Source organism: Girardinichthys multiradiatus, chromosome 9 (assembly GCF_021462225.1).
Source record: "Girardinichthys multiradiatus isolate DD_20200921_A chromosome 9, DD_fGirMul_XY1, whole genome shotgun sequence".
In the NCBI taxonomy this organism is placed as follows: domain Eukaryota; kingdom Metazoa; phylum Chordata; class Actinopteri; order Cyprinodontiformes; family Goodeidae; genus Girardinichthys; species Girardinichthys multiradiatus.
This window is the reverse complement of record NC_061802.1, coordinates 1,021,049-1,039,581: the sequence shown is the minus strand read 5'-3', so window position 1 is coordinate 1,039,581 and position 18,533 is coordinate 1,021,049. Positions and strand designations below refer to the sequence as shown.

Here is an 18,533-nt window from a genome sequence, read left to right as displayed (position 1 = left end):
ACAGGTGTCTTCTATTTAGTTTTATAGTTTCACTTAAATATTTCAGATCATCAAACTAATTTTAACATCAGTCAAAGAGAATCTGTGTAAAACAAAAACCAAAAATCATCTGCTTGCAAATGATGATTTCATTTGTTAGAAAATATCTTAAGGAACTAAATGGATGGATGAAAGGGTAGGTGGATGGATGGATGGATGGATGGATGAAAGGGTAGGTGGATGGATGGATGGATGGATGGATGAAAGGGTAGGTGGATGGATGGATGGATGGATGAAAGGGTAGGTGGATGGATGGATGGATGGATGGATGAAAGGGTAGGTGGATGGATGGATGGATGAAAGGGTAGGTGGATGGATGGATGGATGAAAGGGTAGGTGGATGGATGGATGGATGGATGGATGAAAGGGTAGGTGGATGGATGGATGGATGGATGCTTGGCGTCCTTCCCCACTCACCAGCTTTTATTCACTCGTGTTTTCCTAATTAGTCTGTTCTTGCCGGGGTGTGTGTCCAGCTCACAGCTCATTCACTTTTTGACCCTAACAACGTCTGATCTCGTTGGTTATGTATCCAACTCACAGCTCATGGCCGGTCTTACAGTTGTAATAACTTCTGTTCACGGCTCTTAAGAAAAACGTCTCGAACTCATAGGACTTCCTATTCTTACGGTGTTATTTTTCACCATTTATAATGTTTTATGTGCTTTAGTACTTATCAACGTCTGTAATCTGATTTTCACAGAGAAATATTTCCGTTACTCATCAGCATTCATACACAATGTATTTGCCTGGTCTCGTTCTCAGTTATATGTAGAATTTGAGGTTTCTCAGTCCCCCGGGCCTCTAAGGACATATGCTGAACCGTCACGTTCAAGAAACTACTATATTTTTCCACACAACACCACCACTAAGTCTTGTAATTTTCATAAGACAACATCCTATTGACCAGTTTAAATCCTAATCAACATTTTCTTAAGTTTTTGCAGACTCAGACTTACTAAGACATCGGACATAATATTAATTTAGCCTATCGAAAATCCAAAAGCAGAGTTTGATAAAACAGGTTCTGCTTACCTTTTCTGTAGTTTTTGGCTAGCCTGTGTCCGGTGTCTGTTGGTCCTTGTCAGTGATCCCAATTTTCACCTGTTTTCCCAAATCCCGGACGACGCCCCCAAGTTGTCAAAGCCGTCTCTGCTTCCCCAGGTCCGTTGATTTGGGTCCAGGTTTCAAAAGAGTGAAATAAACACAAAGTACAATCAGCTTAAGTTCGCCTCTGCACAGAATGAGAGAAAGATGCTCCAGCCAACACCTGCGAGCAACAACTCTGCTCTCTCTTTGCTTCCAGCTCGTTTTATTCAGTCTCAGGGGCGTGTTCAACATATACATATATCATGTCACTCATGTATAGCATAACAGTTCCTTATGTCCAAATAAGGAGTGCTTCCTGTTTTTACTTCCAGCAGGCTCATCTTCTCCTGTCTCCTTCAAACCCATCCGCTACTCCCCTGTCCTTCACCAATTTATGACCTCTATCTGCACATTCCAGTTACACACATAGATAGTTTATATTCTACATTACCTTTAACCATTTGTCCAAAACAAAATCTCCAATTTCACCAGCACCAAAGGCTTCGGTCCCGACTTGGTCACTCTGTTCGGCTTGCAGGGACTACACCATGCTGAAGACAATCTAGACTCGGAATGACCAACAGAGCGTTACCAGAATCGGGGCGTCCCTGGGCATCTCCTACCATGTTCTTCCTTACCCTCTTTGCCTGCTCTGTGATCCTACACTGTCACCTCTGACAAAACCGGACTAGTAGTCTTCCTTCTAAGTAGCTTATTGGTAGGTCGGATGTTAACTGCATTCTTAGTTCTTCATTGGTAAGTCACAAATGAATGAACATAAAGTGTTCCAATGTTTTCTGTGCAAATGTAAAAATGAATAGAATTAATTCCCTGATCAAAATATTTAGGATTGAATGAATTTTTAGATTTACAGAAAACTTGTTTTTAAAATCTGAACAGATGAGAAGATCAAACCAAACAGACTCAATTGATTTAAATCAATTTAATTTATTGAATTTATTGTAAAAAGAAACTATTTAAACCCTGATATGTTCAGATCTCTTCCTGAAAGATTTCCCCACAAAGTCTCAGTTTATTCATCTTTATTAATGGTTCCACTAATAATCATTTCAATCTTCTCACAGTAAATCAAAAGCATTTTCCAGAAACCTTTGACAACATGGCAAAGACATGAAATAAAAATGGACCCGTGCTGGGTTCCGATAGGATGTGGCACAAAGCTGCACCATAAATACAGAAAATACAGATTTTATTTCCAGTGGATTCAACAAATAAATTACATTTAATCTACAAAAAAATAAAGACAGTGTATTTCTGCACATGATTGATATGTAGAAGTTTGCACTGGTTTCCCGACCGAACCTGGCTAGTTGCTTTTAGACGTTAATGCTAACAACAAGCTAGCTTTAGCTCAAATAATTAAAAAAGGATCTTTGACTATTTCACAAATCATCCTAAACAGGTTTATATTCATGATTAACTTTCAAGAGTCTTGGACGGAATAACTCACTGATAAAGTCAACAGTTTAGGTAATATGTTGCTAAAAAGAAGCTAACACCGTGTTAAATATTAAAAAACACTTTACTTTTTAAATGTTTTGGTAAAATGGGCCAAATTACAAACATTTAACCCACAGACTGTGTTGGACTGGAAAGTAAATTGATTAAACTGTATTTTTGTACAACCAAAAAGATAACCAGGCTAACCGAGCTAACAGAGCTAACGGCATCAGGCTAGTATTTCTGTTTGCTTAGTTTTGTTTATTGGGGACAAAGCTAACATGTTAGCAAAGATCAGTTGCACAAAACACCACACGTTATGAGAGCAGCATAAAACTAATAAATTCCATAACTCAGATTTATCTACAAGTCTAAACTCCCAACTAGTCAGATAAAATGAAAATAACACGTCGTTCCACTTCTAGAAGAAAACTTTGTCTTAAGACCGCAGAGGATTTTAGAACTGTTAAAGAAAATTTAAGAGGAAATTAACCAACAATACGGTTCTCTGGCAGCTGGTAGCAACACTGAAGGTAAAATGTGGAGTTTGTTGGAGATCATTTTACAGATTAGCTGATTTAAAGAACAAGAGAAAAGAAAATTAAACAGAGTAAAATAAAAGCTGCTTATAATTCCTTTACAACCTTCTAACTCCCAGCATCTCAGAGAGAAACATTCAACTCTTTACTTCAATCATCCATGTTCGCTAGTGTGTTTTTCCAATGTTGGTTTGCAGGTTTGGTCTAAGAACGGTTAAAAACTGTTTAAGGAACTGAAATAATTTAAAAACTGAAAATGTTTCATTGAAGCGAGGACATTCCACAACTCATCTCAACAACTTCTCAATTTCTGCCCAGGAAGGAAAACGTCTAACAGTTTCCATGGATGCTGATTGCTGGCCAACTCAGTGTAATGGATCATGAAATTAACAATTTGTCAAATTGTAGCTCCACACATAACAACATTCATTAATAAATGTGTGGCAGAATCTTCAGCTGTGAAGCAGCTGCAGAAAGCCAATCTGACCATAACACCTGTCAGGGATGGCTGGGAATGTTTCAATTAACATTTTAACTGACTTTAAAGCTTTTGTTTCCTTAAATTGGATTCTGAAAACTTTAGTGTAAGAGCTGTCCTTATTTCTGAAAAAAAAAACAACCTTCAGAACCTTTTCAGGAAGACCTTCAGGATGTTTTCATGAAAACCTTCTGGGCGTTTTTAGGAAAACGTTCAGGACGTTTTCAGAAAAATCTTCAGGACGGTTTCAGGAAAACCTTCAGGACATTTTCAAGAAAACCATTAGGACCTTTTCAGGAAAACCTTCAGGGGTTTTTAGGAAAACCTTCAGGAACCTTTCAGGACGTTTTCAGAAAAAATTTGAGGATATTTCCAGGAAACCTTTAGGGTGTTTTCAGGAAAATCTTCAGGGCATTTTCAGGAAAACCTTCAGGGCATTTTTAGGAAAACCTTCAGGAACATTTCTGGAAAACTTTCCGAATGTTTTCAGGAAAATATTCGGGGCGTTTTCAGGAAAACCTTCAGGACGTTTTTTAGGAGAACCTTCAGGGTGTTTTGAGCAACTGATTTTTTTCTGCTGTTTTTCTGCAGTTGTTTGGTGGAATCAGCTTCTTGAACATAATTATAGCAAATGTGAAATCTCATTGGAAGATATTTAATTCACAATTATGGTTCAATAAATCTGGTTTTAGGATTTTTACATCAGAACGTGGGTTAAAGTTTAAACCCAAACAGGAACAGTCTGTTATTTAGGGACATGAGGAACATCCGTCTGCAGCTTTAATCTCTAAAGTAAAAGACAACCGTCATGTGGAAGACATCTGTTGTCAAGGCAACAGGCACCATACTAACAACATCCTGAGAGCTGTCTCCATGGAGACAGGCGACCAACAACTCTTCTAGAAATCCTACCAATGTATTAAACTAAAATAATGAATTTTATCAAAAGATGGCACTTTTTGCATGGATGTAAAGAACGTACAGGAGAAGCTACATGCTAACTTTAAAACGACTAAGACTGTTTGGTGATTTAGTTTCAAGACAAAGTAAAGTTTTAACTGAGAATCAACAGGATTTATTTAGCCGTAGGTATAAACCCTGAACCCTTCAGACGATTTGCCATCATTAAAATCAACAACAAATATTAAACTGCGGTCAGTGTGTTGAAACAGGCTCCGCTTGTGTTTGGGCCGAGTCTGAAGCAGAAATATAAGCTTCTTATGCACCAAAAATAAACTAATGCTGAAAGCCCTACTTAACAGTAGCTGCAGTTTTTTTTATTCTTTCAGAAACGTTTTTGGCTGCAAACTTAAATTGTTAACTTGGATTTACTTGTTAAACTTCATAACCAACCCAAGAACCAGAACCCACCTTTTCATGGCTTATAAGAACTTTTTAAGCTTTTCTGCGAACAGGTGTGACATCATTGTTGCTTCCATTTGCAGCCAACCAATCAGAGGGTTTGCTGCTAAATTTGCAGTATTTTGGGCACACTGTTTGCTGCAACGCTGCATGCATCGACATTCAGAATATGAAACTGCAACACTTTTGAACATGTCATGAAAACACCTCCGTCCCTGGGAATGTTCCAGACAGAACCAGAACCTTCAGTAGAAAAGTGTGACCAGATAAATTAAGCATCTATTTTTGTCCATCAGCATTAGAACCGTCAGTCCTTCCTCCATGAAAACATGATCAGTTGGTTCAGTCCATTTTGCCATTTTAGTTTTAGGAGGTTCTGAAAAGCAGCAGTCGGATAAATGGAGCATCTCAACCTTTCTGGTTTCTAGCATCTGATGATCAGCAATGGAGGAACTCTGAGCTCCTACTGACCAACATACGGACCAGATTATTCTGAGCTTCGTGGTTCAGATTTACAACCATTAAATTATATTTAGATGAATTCCTCTGCAGATGATGATCTTCAAACAACTGTTTTTTTAAACAATCACTTAAATATGTATTCTGTAAAATCAATGAGTTTATCAACATGAGGCCAGATTTTTACAGATTCAGTTCTTATTCATGTGTCTTGTACAAATGTTCAGACTAAAAACCTCAAAGTTCTTCCAGAACTCATAGATGAACCTCATCAAAGATGTAAAACCAGAGATGAAATGAATCTGGGAATGGTGAAAAAGGAAAATAAGAAACTGCTGTGGTTTTAACCAGGAGCAGCTGCTATCACCAAACTGATCACTAGAAGACAGAAGGTCTTAAATGGTGCTCCTGGCAGAATAACGAAAAGGTTTACTTGTTGGTATCCTGGTTTTTTGCAGTTTGTGGGCTGGTTCAGTTGGTGCCATCTAGTGCTATGGTTCAAGAACTAGAACTTTTCAAGATGAAGAACAAATTTGCAAAGATGAGCTCAGATATAATCAAAGTTCTCCTACTGAAAGGCTGAGAAGCTACAATAAGCTACAGGAGGGACTCTGCTGCAGAAGGTCTGACATCAGAAACTGTGCTTGTGTCAGTTTTTGAGGAAACCATCAGGTGAGACACCTATCTGAGACATGGGTGGAGTCAGGTAAAGGTGATGCATGAAGTGATGGTTATCATAGAGACAGAAGACAATTGTGTGACCTGCGGGAGTATTTTTTGCATGTTGGGAAGCTCAGAGCAGTCGATCTTTCTTGACCTGAACCTCTGGAGTCAGGGTGAAGACATCCGGTACTTCACGTGTCTCTGCAGGCATGTTGGTTAGGACAGGATGTCCAGCGTGACCGTTCCTTTCTGCTTCTTCAGGATGGTCACCGCCTGCTCGTGCGTCACTCCCTGAAGACTCTCACCGTTGACCGACAGGATCTGATCGCCGCGTTTCAGACGGCCGTCCATCGCCGCTGCGCCCTGAAACACAGGGAAGACAGAGAATCCTCAGGATAGATGGATGGATGAATGCTACTACCACTGAACCCAGTTTCCTGTAAGTACGTTGGTGCTGGAAATGTTATTTAGAGGTAGAGAGGAACCTCCTGGTCTGAAGGATCCTACACGATGGAACCAGCATTGAGAATAGCCTGGATTGAGAATCTTGTCCAGATGACAGAAGCAGACGATGTTCCTGAGAGCAACCCAGCGCTCCTTTATGCATTAGATCAATATTTATTTAAAGTGAATGACCAACAGTTTGAAAATCTAATGTGACCCACAGACTGGTTCTGACCTTATTAAAGACGGTTTTGACATAGATCGGAAGGTCTCCATGTGGACTGCCAAAGCCTCCGACAATGCTGAAGCCGAGTCCATCAGTACCTTTCTCCAGAGTGATGCTGCGGGGCCGTGGACCCCTGAGGACAGAGGTTAGAGGTCAGGTTTAGGTTCTGGTTACCTCCATCTTGTGTGTGTGTGTGTTCTTACTCTGAGTCAGCTGTGGTGTGTGTGTCGGTGCTGGCCGACAGACTGGAGCTGCTGGTCAGACTCTCCACCTGAGAGGCAATGGCGCTGATGTTTGTGTCCGCCACCACCTGGAAAACAACCAGAAAAACCACCAGACAGGTTACAACCTGTCCATCTGATAATGAAGACGGATTCTCATCTGATGGTTCAGTCAGGAAGGTCTTAGAGAAGAACCAGAAACAGAATCTCCCAATCCCGACAAAATATGAAGCTGTTATTGGATGAGACATTAACATTGTCACTAGAATGGACATCATGCCTGGATGTAGAACATCTACAGTAAACAGAAAGTACAACATCCTTCATCAGGACTGAGGTTAGCAAAGCTGCCTCTGGATGAAGGAAAAGACTTCTGGGACAATGTCCTCTGGACATATGAGACCACAGTAGAACCATAATGCTCAGCACCATGTTTGGAGAAACCCAAAAACAGCAGATCAGCACAAGCAACTCTCACCACAACTGTCAAGCATGGTGGTGGAGGGGTGAGGATGTGGGCTTATTTTGAATCTACAGGACCTGGACACCTTGAGGTCACTAAGTGGACCATGAGCTCCTCGGTATACCAGGTATTCTAAGGATTGCTGGAATCGATATAAAACAACTGTGAGAAATGCTAAAAGGAAGCATTTCTCTGATGTTTTATCTGTCATAATCCTCATGTTTTGTTTAAGACTATTGACTCCCCAGAAAACTGTGATTGATTCATCTCCTGCAGATCGTGAAAATGTTCTTCATTTCTTTATTGCTAAGGTCACATGCTGGTTCTGACCCATCAACGTCTGTTACCCATTCAGATGTTTTCAACCAGTTTGAGCCTGTGACGCTGCCATGTTTAAATAAGATTGCTGGCTGCTTAAAGCCTGCAGGCTCCCCATATAATGCCGTTCCTCCTTGACGTTTTAAGAAGGTCTTTACCACCCTGGGCCACTCTGTCCTTATTGTTAACAGCAGTTTGTCCTAAGGTGTAGTTCCAGCAAGGTTTATGATCAGCTGATAAGCAGGATGTTTTAGAGGTTTTCCAATCTGATTTTAAAATATTACACAGCACTGAATCAGCACTTTTGAAAGTTTTTAATGATATAATTTTAGCTACAGATTCTGGTGACTATGTGGTTTAGCGCTTTTGGATATAACTGCTGCTTTTGATACGGTAGACCACAAAATTCTACTCTCATGTTTGGCGCAGCAGGCAGACATCAGGGAAACACCAATGGATTGGTTCAGATCATACCTGGAAAACTGAACCTTCTGTGTTCGCCTCGGTGACCATGCATCATCTTCAGCTCCTCTACCATGCGGCATGCCACAGGGCCCAGTTTTAGGCCCTCTTCTTTTTGCCCTATATCTGCTTCCACTTGGCTCCATATTGAGGAGGCATGGTGTGCTCTTCCACTGCTACGCTGATGATAGTCAGAATTATATTCCACTCAAAAAGAAGGATGGGAAACATGTTTATTTCCTGCTGAAGACTTTAAGGCCTGGATGGTGTTGGAATAATTGTATATAGTTTTATCTTATATTTTTTCCTTTCATCTTATATTTTTCCTTTTCTTTAACTTTACTATTTGATTTTATAACCTTTCATGATGTATGTATGAGTAAAGGATGTGATGAGTTTGTCTGCAGGCAAGGATCAAAGGTAAAACCGGAAAGGAAGCAGTCACAGTTGAGGAGGTCATAAAGATGCAGGCTGATTGTGCTGAACAGAAGACGCACTGATCTTAAGATGGGGAGACTGTGGAAGTGTGTTGTTACAAGATAATGGTGTTTATGACCTGTTTACGTTGCAGCTGTTCATCCCACCCTTCAGAGCAGCAACGTTTTTTGTAACTAGGGACCCCCAAAGATAATAATAAAAAGAGAGGTGCGGACAGATGGTTTTCAGAGCGGTAGGAGATTTGTAACTGAAGCACATCTCTGTCCGTTTCCTCGCAGCGAGTAAAATAACTAATTATTTGTCTTTCTCTTCTTTTTGTGATGTTATAAGTATTTAACGTTGTTTGAACCTGACAGATGGCTCTCAATTTTTTAAAGTTCAATGAGAGTAAGACTAAAGTCATGGTATTTAGTGGCACAGCTGAGACTCCCCCTATTGAGACAGGTTATCAGCCCAGTACAAGAACTCAGCAATTAAATAGTAAATTTCAGAGACAAGTAAATACAGGTCCTTCTCAAAATATTAGCATATTGTGATAAAGTTCATTATTTTCCATAATGTAATGATGAAAATTTAACATTCATATATTTTAGATTCATTGCACACTAACTGAAATATTTCAGGTCTTTTATTGTCTTAATACGGATGATTTTGGCATACAGCTCATGAAAACCCAAAATTCCTATCTCACAAAATTAGCATATTTCATCCGACCAATAAAAGAAAAGTGTTTTTAATACAAAAAACATCAACCTTCAAATAATCATGTACAGTTATGCACTCAATACTTGGTCGGGAATCCTTTGGCAGAAATGACTGCTTCAATGCGGCGTGGCATGGAGGCAATCAGCCTGTGGCACTGCTGAGGTCTTATGGAGGCCCAGGATGCTTCGATAGCGGCCTTTAGCTCATCCAGAGTGTTGGGTCTTGAGTCTCTCAACGTTCTCTTCACAATATCCCACAGATTCTCTATGGGGTTCAGGTCAGGAGAGTTGGCAGGCCAATTGAGCACAGTGATACCATGGTCAGTAAACCATTTACCAGTGGTTTTGGCACTGTGAGCAGGTGCCAGGTTGTGCTGAAAAATGAAATCTTCATCTCCATAAAGCTTTTCAGCAGATGGAAGCATGAAGTGCTCCAAAATCTCCTGATAGCTAGCTGCATTGACCCTGCCCTTGATAAAACACAGTGGACCAACACCAGCAGCTGACCCGGCACCCCAGACCATCACTGACTGTGGGTACTTGACACTGGACTTCTGGCATTTTGGCATTTCCTTCTCCCCAGTCTTCCTCCAGACTCTGGCACCTTGATTTCTGAATGACATGCAGAATTTGCTTTCATCCGAAAAAAGTACTTTGGACCACTGAGCAACAGTCCAGTGCTGCTTCTCTGTAGCCCAGGTCAGGCGCTTCTGCCGCTGTTTCTGGTTCAAAAGTGGCTTGACCTGGGGAATGCGGCACCTGTAGCCCATTTCCTGCACACACCTGTGCACGGTGGCTCTGGATGTTTCTACTCCAGACTCAGTCCACTGCTTCCGCAAGTCCACCAAGGTCTGGAATCGGCCCTTCTCCACAATCTTCCTCAGGGTCCGGTCACCTCTTCTCGTTGTGCAGCGTTTTCTGCCACACTTTTTCCTTCCCACAGACTTCCCACTGAGGTGCCTTGATACAGCACTCTGGGAACAGCCTATTTGTTCAGAAATGTCTTTCTGTGTCTTACCCTCTTGCTTGAGGGTGTCAATAGTGGCCTTCTGGACAGCAGTCAGGTCGGCAGTCTTACCCATGATTGGGGTTTTGAGTGATGAACCAGGCTGGGAGTTTTAAAGGCCTCAGGAATCTTTTGCAGGTGTTTAGAGTTAACTCGTTGATTCAGATGATTAGGTTCATAGCTCGTTTAGAGACCCTTTTAATGATATGCTAATTTTGTGAGATAGGAATTTTGGGTTTTCATGAGCTGTATGCCAAAATCATCTGTATTAAGACAATAAAAGACCTGAAATATTTCAGTTAGTGTGCAATGAATCTAAAATATATGAATGTTAAATTTTCATCATGACATTATGGAAAATAATGAACTTTATCACAATATGCTAATATTTTGAGAAGGACCAGTACTTGTATAACACTTTCTCAAGTCCCCAGAGACCCCAAAGCGCTTTCCACTACATTTCACACATTTCACCCATTCATTCACCCATTCATTCACACGCCAACAGTGGTGAGCTACATTGTAGCCACAGCTCCCCTGGGCCACACTGACTGAAGTGGTGCTGCCATACAATCGGCGCCACCGGGCCCTCTGACCACCATCAGCAGGCAAGGAGGGTGAAGTGTCTTGCCCAAGGACACAATGACTGAGACAGACATAGCAGGGGTTCTAACTGGCAACCCACCAGTTACAGGATGAACTCCTACCACCTGAGCCACAGTCGCCCCAAACCATTGGAATGAAAGTGGATGTTGATCTTTAATTTGACAGCCAGATTAGGGCAGTGGTCAAATCAGGCCCATTCCTTCTAGAAAGCACTTTGAGACTGAAATCCTTGCCTTCATTACTACTGGGCTGGATTACTGCAATGCACTTTATGTGGGGGTCGGTGGTTCCTCGGTTGCCCAGCTTCAGAGAGTGCAAAATGCTGCAGCTCTTATCTGGCACTCGCAAACATGAGCACATTTCCCCCATTTTAGCCTTACTCCACTGGCTCCCTGTGCATTTCAGGATTCATTTTAAAGTTCTTTTATTTGTTTTTAAGGCTCTTTGTGGCCTTGCTCCTTCCTATCTTTGTTAGCTGCTGCTAGTATTTTATATTTTTCTTTTATCCTTTTAGTATTTTATATTTTGTTTTACGTTCAGTATTTTATGCTTTTTATGTTATTTTATGTTTTTGTGTCTGTGTAATTGACTTTTTGTGATTTTATGTCTCGTTTTCTTTACAGCACTTTGATCCTTGTGATCATTTAAAGTGCTTTAAAATAAAGCTGGATTGGATTGGAATCAAAAACTATGGAATCACCAGTCTCAGTGGATGTACTTTTAGTTGTTTAATTGTGTCAAGAAAAAGGAGATCACAGAAATTATACAAAACTACAGTCATTCTAAGTGGCAGCTTTCTGGCTTTAAGAAACACTAAAAGAAATCAGGAAACAACATTGCAGGAGTCAGTAGTCATGTTTTTTGCTCAAGCAGAGGGAAAAAATTATGGAATCAGCCTGGAAATTTTCATTCCCAAAGCTGCATCAGATTAGATCTGCTCGTTAGTCTGCAGTTAAAAAGGAGAGATCACACCTTGGAGAGCTGTAGCACCAAGTGGACCACCATGAATCATGACACCAACACGGGAGATGTCAATTGAAACAGAAGAGAGGATATTCAAACTTCTTAAACACAATGTTGTAAAAGATGTTCCCAGTCAGCTGTGTCCAAAATCTGGACCCAGTAAAAACTACGAGAAGGTTGTTGCAGGCAAGCACACTGGTAGACCGAAGAGGACATGAAAACGTCAAGACAGAAAACTTAAAGCAAGATGTCCTGAAATCAGAAAATGCACAACAAAACAAATGAGGAACAAACGGGAGGAAACTGGAGACATTTAGAAACAGCCTGAAGAAAATGGACTTATATACAGAAAAGCTAAATGTAAGCCATCATTAAACCGAAACAGAAGAAAACAAGGTTACAGTGAGCTAAGGAAAAGCAATGGTGGACCGTGGATGACTGGATGAAAGTCTTTAGCGATGAATCGAGAATCTGCATTGGGGAAGGAGATGATGCTGTAAATTTTTATGGCCCCGTTCCAATGAGATTTATAAAGATGACTGCCTGAAGAAAACATGCAGCCAAAACATCAGTGACTGTGGAAATTTGCATGTCAGGTAGAGGCACTGGAGAGATGGCTGTCATTAAATCTTCAATAAATGCACAATTTTATGTTGACATTTTGGACACTTCTTATTCCTTCAATTGAAATAAGGTTTGGGGATAATGAAATTATTTTTCAACACGATAATGGATCTTGCCATAGAGCAAAAACCAAAAGAAAGACACATAAGGTCAAAGTCATGGCTTGCAAACAGTCCAGATTTCAATCCGATTGAAAATCTGCGGTGGAAGTTGAAGAAAATGGTCCATGATGAGGCTCCAACCTGCAAAGCTGATCTGGCAACATCAATCAGAGAAAGTTGGAGCCATATTGATGAAGACTACTGTTTGTCAGTCATTAAGTCCAAGCCTCAGAGACTAGAAGCTGTTCTAAAAGCCAGAGGTGGTGCAGCAAAGTACTAGTGATGTGTTCAGGTGTTCTTTAGTTTGTTTCTTTTCATGATTCCATACTTGTTCCTTCTGCTTGAGCTAAACCAGTGACTGCTACTGACAACCACAATGTTTTTCTTGATTTTTCCCAGTGTTTCTTGAAGCCAGAACGTTGCCACTTAGAAAAACTGTAGGTTTGTGTCATGTCTGTGATCTGCTTTTCTTCAACAGAATTAAACTGAATGAACATCCTCTGACACTGGTGATTCCATCATGTTTGCCAGGGGTTATGCATCTCATCTGTGTTTAAGTCCTGAGTTTCGTTCACTTGATGCTGAAGTGAAATAATTGTTGTAATGCGTTTCCTGTGGATGTAGTTCCTAACCATGAGTCCATGATGAGACCTTAAAGCTGCAGATCATTTTGTAGAAGGACACACATCTGATGAGAACCTCAGAGGTTCCTCAGGGTTAACATGTTGGCCTCGGGGCTCCTGGGTGAGGTTTCCCTGAGGTTAGACCAGGATGTAATCTGCCTTCATATGTGAGTGTTTTACCTGCAGACTGATGTTCCCGTAGCTGTTCTTCAGCATGGTGACCACCTCACTGTGAGACAGACCGTCCACTGACTGACCACCAACGCTGACGATTCTGTCTCCCACCTGCAGAAACACACAGCCTCAGTCCAACAACACCGACCAAGCTGCACCTATCTGAAGAAGCTTCTGGAGGAAACTCAAGTCACATGCTAGGTTCTCCATGCAAGTCCTTGAGAAACCACACAGACACTTTCCAGCCTTCCAGGAATTTATTCAGATGAAAATCACAACTGAAAAGGTTCTTCAGAACAGATCAGAACTCAAATCTGATCCATGGACTGAAACTGAAACGTCATGGCTATCCACACAGCCAACCAACAACGCTCACATACAAATGCACTAATTGTTCTGCTTCTCATGTGGAAACCAGAATCAGTTCAGACTCAACTGGTCTGAACTCGGCTCACTGGCGACGCTGTGTGCCTCTGATGGCGTCTGGAAGATGCTCAGCATCCCTCTAAGGACTAAGATGGGTGTCCTCGGCTCTGGGTTCTGGAGGGTCCAACCTGATGCTCCAACATGGGGGAACCAGACTGAAGATCATTTGAATGTAGTTATGCTGCTATAGGCTTAGGCTGCTGGAGGACATAATGAACACTTTCACCCTCTTCGCTACATTCTCATACTACTCTCCAATTTTGCATTATTTGCTGTTATTTCAGTTTTTAACTTTGTTCCCTCTTTTCTCTTCCTAGAAGCTACACCTGGTCTGGCTCTTTGTCTACCTGTGACACCTTTCTGGAGAGGGGAATCGTCCAAGCTTCTGCTGGCAACAACTTAATGCTCACCTTCTACAGATGATCCGCATGGCCCTGTCTTTTAGTGTTTAACCCTTTCTCTCTCCTAGACATGGTTACTGACTGAGCTTCTACTGTGACTAACTCTATGTTCTCTCTTTCAGACTCTAACCTTGAAAACTGGCTCAGAGTTTATCTGTTCTTTCTTTCTAGATGAAACGACTAAAGGAGCTACATCCATTAACATTTACTTTTCCTTCCCATAGAAAGTACTCCTGGATCAGTGCTTCTTTGTTCTCTTTGTGTCTCTGCTCTGTTCTCTCAAACCCCCAGTCGGTCGTGGCAGATGGCCGCTCACACTGAGCCTGGTTCTGGTTCTGCTGGAGGTTTCTTCCTGTTAAAAGGGAGTTTTTCCTCTCCACTGTCGCTACATGCATGCTCAGTATGAGGGATTGCTGCAAAGTCAACACCAGTGACTGTCCACTGTCTCTACATGTTCATCCAGGAGGAGTGAATGCTGCAAGTCACTGACTGGATGCAATCTGCTGGGTTTCCTTAGATAGAAAAACTTTTTATCCAATTTGAATAAATAACTGAATCTGACTGCACTGTTCAATGGTTAGGATTAATAGGAATGTATGAACCTGACTGTTGTGAAGAACCTTGAGACGACGTGTGTTGTGAATTGGTGCTATATAAATAAACTGAATTGAATTGAATCGAATCTTGGCAAAAGCCAGAGCCATGCGCAGTGTGGAAAAACATTGTGGACAGTGTCCAACACTCGGGGTGGACCAGCTAGTGACCACAGAGAATAATGGAGCTAAGTCCTGTAGAACTTCCAGATCCAGTCTGATAAACAAGAGATGGTCACCCAACTGAACCTTGTAGCGGTTGAGGTAAACAGAGGCAGCAGAGATGGACACAACAATCGCCAACATGGTGAAACGGAACATCATGATTGGGTCGTGCTAAGTTCTAATGTAGCGATTTAAAGAAGAACAAATGGATTTCTGGAGCGACACCAACAACTAAGCATCGCTCACCTTCAGCCGGTGCGTCTTGGCAACAACTCCGTTGGCCTGGATCATGGCGATGAAGATGGGAATGTCCCCCAGAGGGCTGCCCTTCCCCCCGGCTACACTCACCCCAAGGGAGTCGCCGGCACCCTGAGTGGGTCAGAGGGAAACCGTCTAAGAACCAATAGGATCATCAGCTGCACCAGAACTTTATTTATTCACCTGAAACCAGAGGATGTTCACAGGGTTTTCAGCAGAAAGGTTCTGAGTCTGCTGCTCAGTGATTGGACCAGGGCTGACATTGTTCTTTATGTTGCTTCTGATTAACTGGATGTTTCAGAATATTAGCAGGTTCTGGTTTCCACTATGACTCGGTTCTTCTCCAGATTCAGTCTGACACCAGCAGGTGGTGCTTCAGGATCTGGGTCTGGAGATATACCTAGTTTTTTTACCTGGTTCTCAGGATGATTCTGCACCGGTTACAAGACTCAGACTGAATTCTGACTGGGTTCAGGACTCTTTAGGACGGATTCAGGGGAGTTTCTTGGAAGCAGTTTTGTCCATTTTCTGGAAACTGTCCAGAAATATTTTCAGATATAAATCTGAGCATTTTTTTAAAGTGTGTAGGACAGGTTTCAGGGGAGACCTTAAGATCTGGGTTTGAACCACTTCTAGAGAAATGTGGAACCACTTTGGACCAGTTAGAGACATGCTTTCAGACAGTGTTTATGGGCCCCTCTGTACCCTTGTGCTGCCCTGCTGGAAACGGACCGGTTTGTCTTCATGAACTGAAACCACATTGAATGAATTATGGAGATAGATGGTCATAAACGATCCAATCTATCATGTCATGAAATTATTACCTGAACATTTGTATCAAACTCTGCTTCTATGGTTCTGATCCCAGTTTGGAGCAGTTGGGTTACATGGTGGATGGTGGCCATTTCTACCTGAAAAGTGGAGTTTTAGAAAACTTCATGTCCAGTACCGTCATTTGGACCAGATCAGGTAAGGCTTCAAGACATCAGTTTGGACATGCTTTAGAGTTTCCCTAAAGTTTCAGATGGAAGTTATTTGGGTTCAGGACCAGCTTCCTCCCAGAGGTTCTGGTTCAGGTGTGTGTTTTGCAGCAGCTGCAGATGATCTGACTGCTCCTAATGTTCTTCACCTTAATAACCAAATAACCTCTGTAGAGAGCAGTGATTCCATCAGAGATGCTATGCCTTAGAGCTGGTTCTGATGCTGAGTGAAGCAAACAGAACTGCAGGGGTTACAGAACAGGTTCTGGTTCTGTAGTAACTCTGTGCTGCTGACTGTGGGAGGTTAAAACAGGACAGAATAACTCAGGTGTGTGTTTGTTGAGAGGACGTTACCCTGGTGATCTCCACCGTCCGGACACCGGCCTCCACCCCTGCACGCCCACACACACACACACACACACACACACACACACGCACGCACACACACGCACACACACACACACACACGCACACACACACACGCACACACACACACACACACACACGCACACACACACACACACACACGCACACACACACACACACACGCACACACACACACGCACACACACACACACACACGCACACACACACACACACACGCACACACACACACACACGCACACACACACACACACACACACGCACACACACACACACACGCACACACACACACACACACGCACACACACACACGCACACACACACACACACACACACGCACACACACACACACACGCACACACACACACACACGCACACACACACACACACACACACGCACACACACACACACACGCACACACACACACACACACGCACACACACACACGCACACACACACACACACACACACGCACACACACACACACACGCACACACACACACGCACACACACACACACACACACACGCACACACACACACACACACACACACACACACACGCACACACACACACGCACACACACACACACACACGCACACACACACACACACACACACACACACACACACACACACACACACACACACACACAGAGTTAGGATCAGGGTAACTCTTCATCACTAACGACTGTCTATCAGGTGTTTGTTCTCCTCGTCTATACCTGAGCTGCTTTCACAGCAGGAAGTGATGTCACTTCTGGTCTTGATGTTCTTGAGCGGCTCGGTGGTGATGGCGAGTTCAGGTGATGTGGGCATCTGTGGGAGGGGTGGAGCTACAACAGCTGAGCTGCTGCTGCTGACGTGACTCATCTGAAAGGAAACATCCACCATCAGAGTTTGTTGACCAGACGTCAGACAGAACCACCATCATTCAGTCGTGACTCCATCTCTGGGTGTTCTGGGTCTGTATGTTCTGGCTTCTTGTTTGGTTCCACTGCAGCATCATCTTTGTTCTGTTTCAGGAGGTAAATTTAATCTGCAGGCTGAAGATAACTGAACTGCTTCACATTTTGTCCCGTTGCAAGCAGGAAGTTCACTTGGTGGTTCTCCTGCTGGAAGGTGAACCTCCAACCCAGTCTCAGGTCTTCTGCAGCCTCTAACAGGTTTTCCAGAATTTTCCTGGATTTAGCTCTTTTCATCTTCCCATCAACTCAGAGCAGCTTCCCTGTCCCGCAGCATGATGCTGCCACCTCCATGTTTTACAGTGAGTATGGTGTGTTCAGGGTGATGTGCAGTGTTGGTTTTCCTCCACAAAGAACACCTTCTTCCTCATGTTTGCAGTGTCTCCCACATGGCTCGTGGCAAACTTCAAACAAGTCTTCTGGCTTTCTTCTTGCCAGTCTTCCATAAAGACCAGACTGGTGGAGTCCATGACTAATAGTTCTCCTGTGGACAGATTCTCCCACCTGAGCTGAGTTATTTAGGAGTATCAGAATAAAGGGGCATTAACATAAAAGCACATTTTTCCTGGCCTTTAAAATGACGTTCTGTCATGTTGGTCTGTTAAGGAGCAGGATCCCTCCCTGGACAGACCTCCAGTTCCAGCCATGAGACTGATCAGACAGGTCTGTCACCAGAACAGGCTCTGATGCGGTCACAGAAACCCACCTGGCTTGCCTTGGAGGTCAGTCTGGAGGAGATCCATGAAGCAGCTTTGAGTCGACCAAGCTCCAACAGGACTGGCTTACGAGCGCACTGCAGGAAGCACAGAAACACAAACACTGCAGATAAAACTCAGTTCCAGCTCTGCAGATGAACCTCATGCAGAACCATCAGTGACTGTAAACTGGTTTTACTGGAC

The 18,533-nt window shown here is 42.6% G+C and overlaps 1 protein-coding gene across 1 annotated transcript in view; it reads right to left on the bottom strand.

Moving 5' to 3' along the window:
• Nucleotides 1–2,154: 2,154 nt before the first annotated feature.
• LOC124873844 (inaD-like protein) overlaps nt 2,155–18,533 on the bottom strand; it is a 120,722-nt gene continuing 104,343 nt past the window's right edge. Inside the window, exons 44-51 of the mRNA XM_047374849.1 lie at nt 18,341–18,427; nt 17,395–17,542; nt 16,641–16,678; nt 15,295–15,417; nt 13,470–13,574; nt 6,964–7,070; nt 6,770–6,893; nt 2,155–6,453 (exon numbers count right to left, since the gene is read on the bottom strand). Of these exons, the coding sequence (XP_047230805.1) occupies nt 6,307–6,453; nt 6,770–6,893; nt 6,964–7,070; nt 13,470–13,574; nt 15,295–15,417; nt 16,641–16,678; nt 17,395–17,542; nt 18,341–18,427 (879 nt within the window). The 3' untranslated portion in view covers nt 2,155–6,306. The remainder of the gene's footprint in view (nt 6,454–6,769; nt 6,894–6,963; nt 7,071–13,469; nt 13,575–15,294; nt 15,418–16,640; nt 16,679–17,394; nt 17,543–18,340; nt 18,428–18,533) is intronic.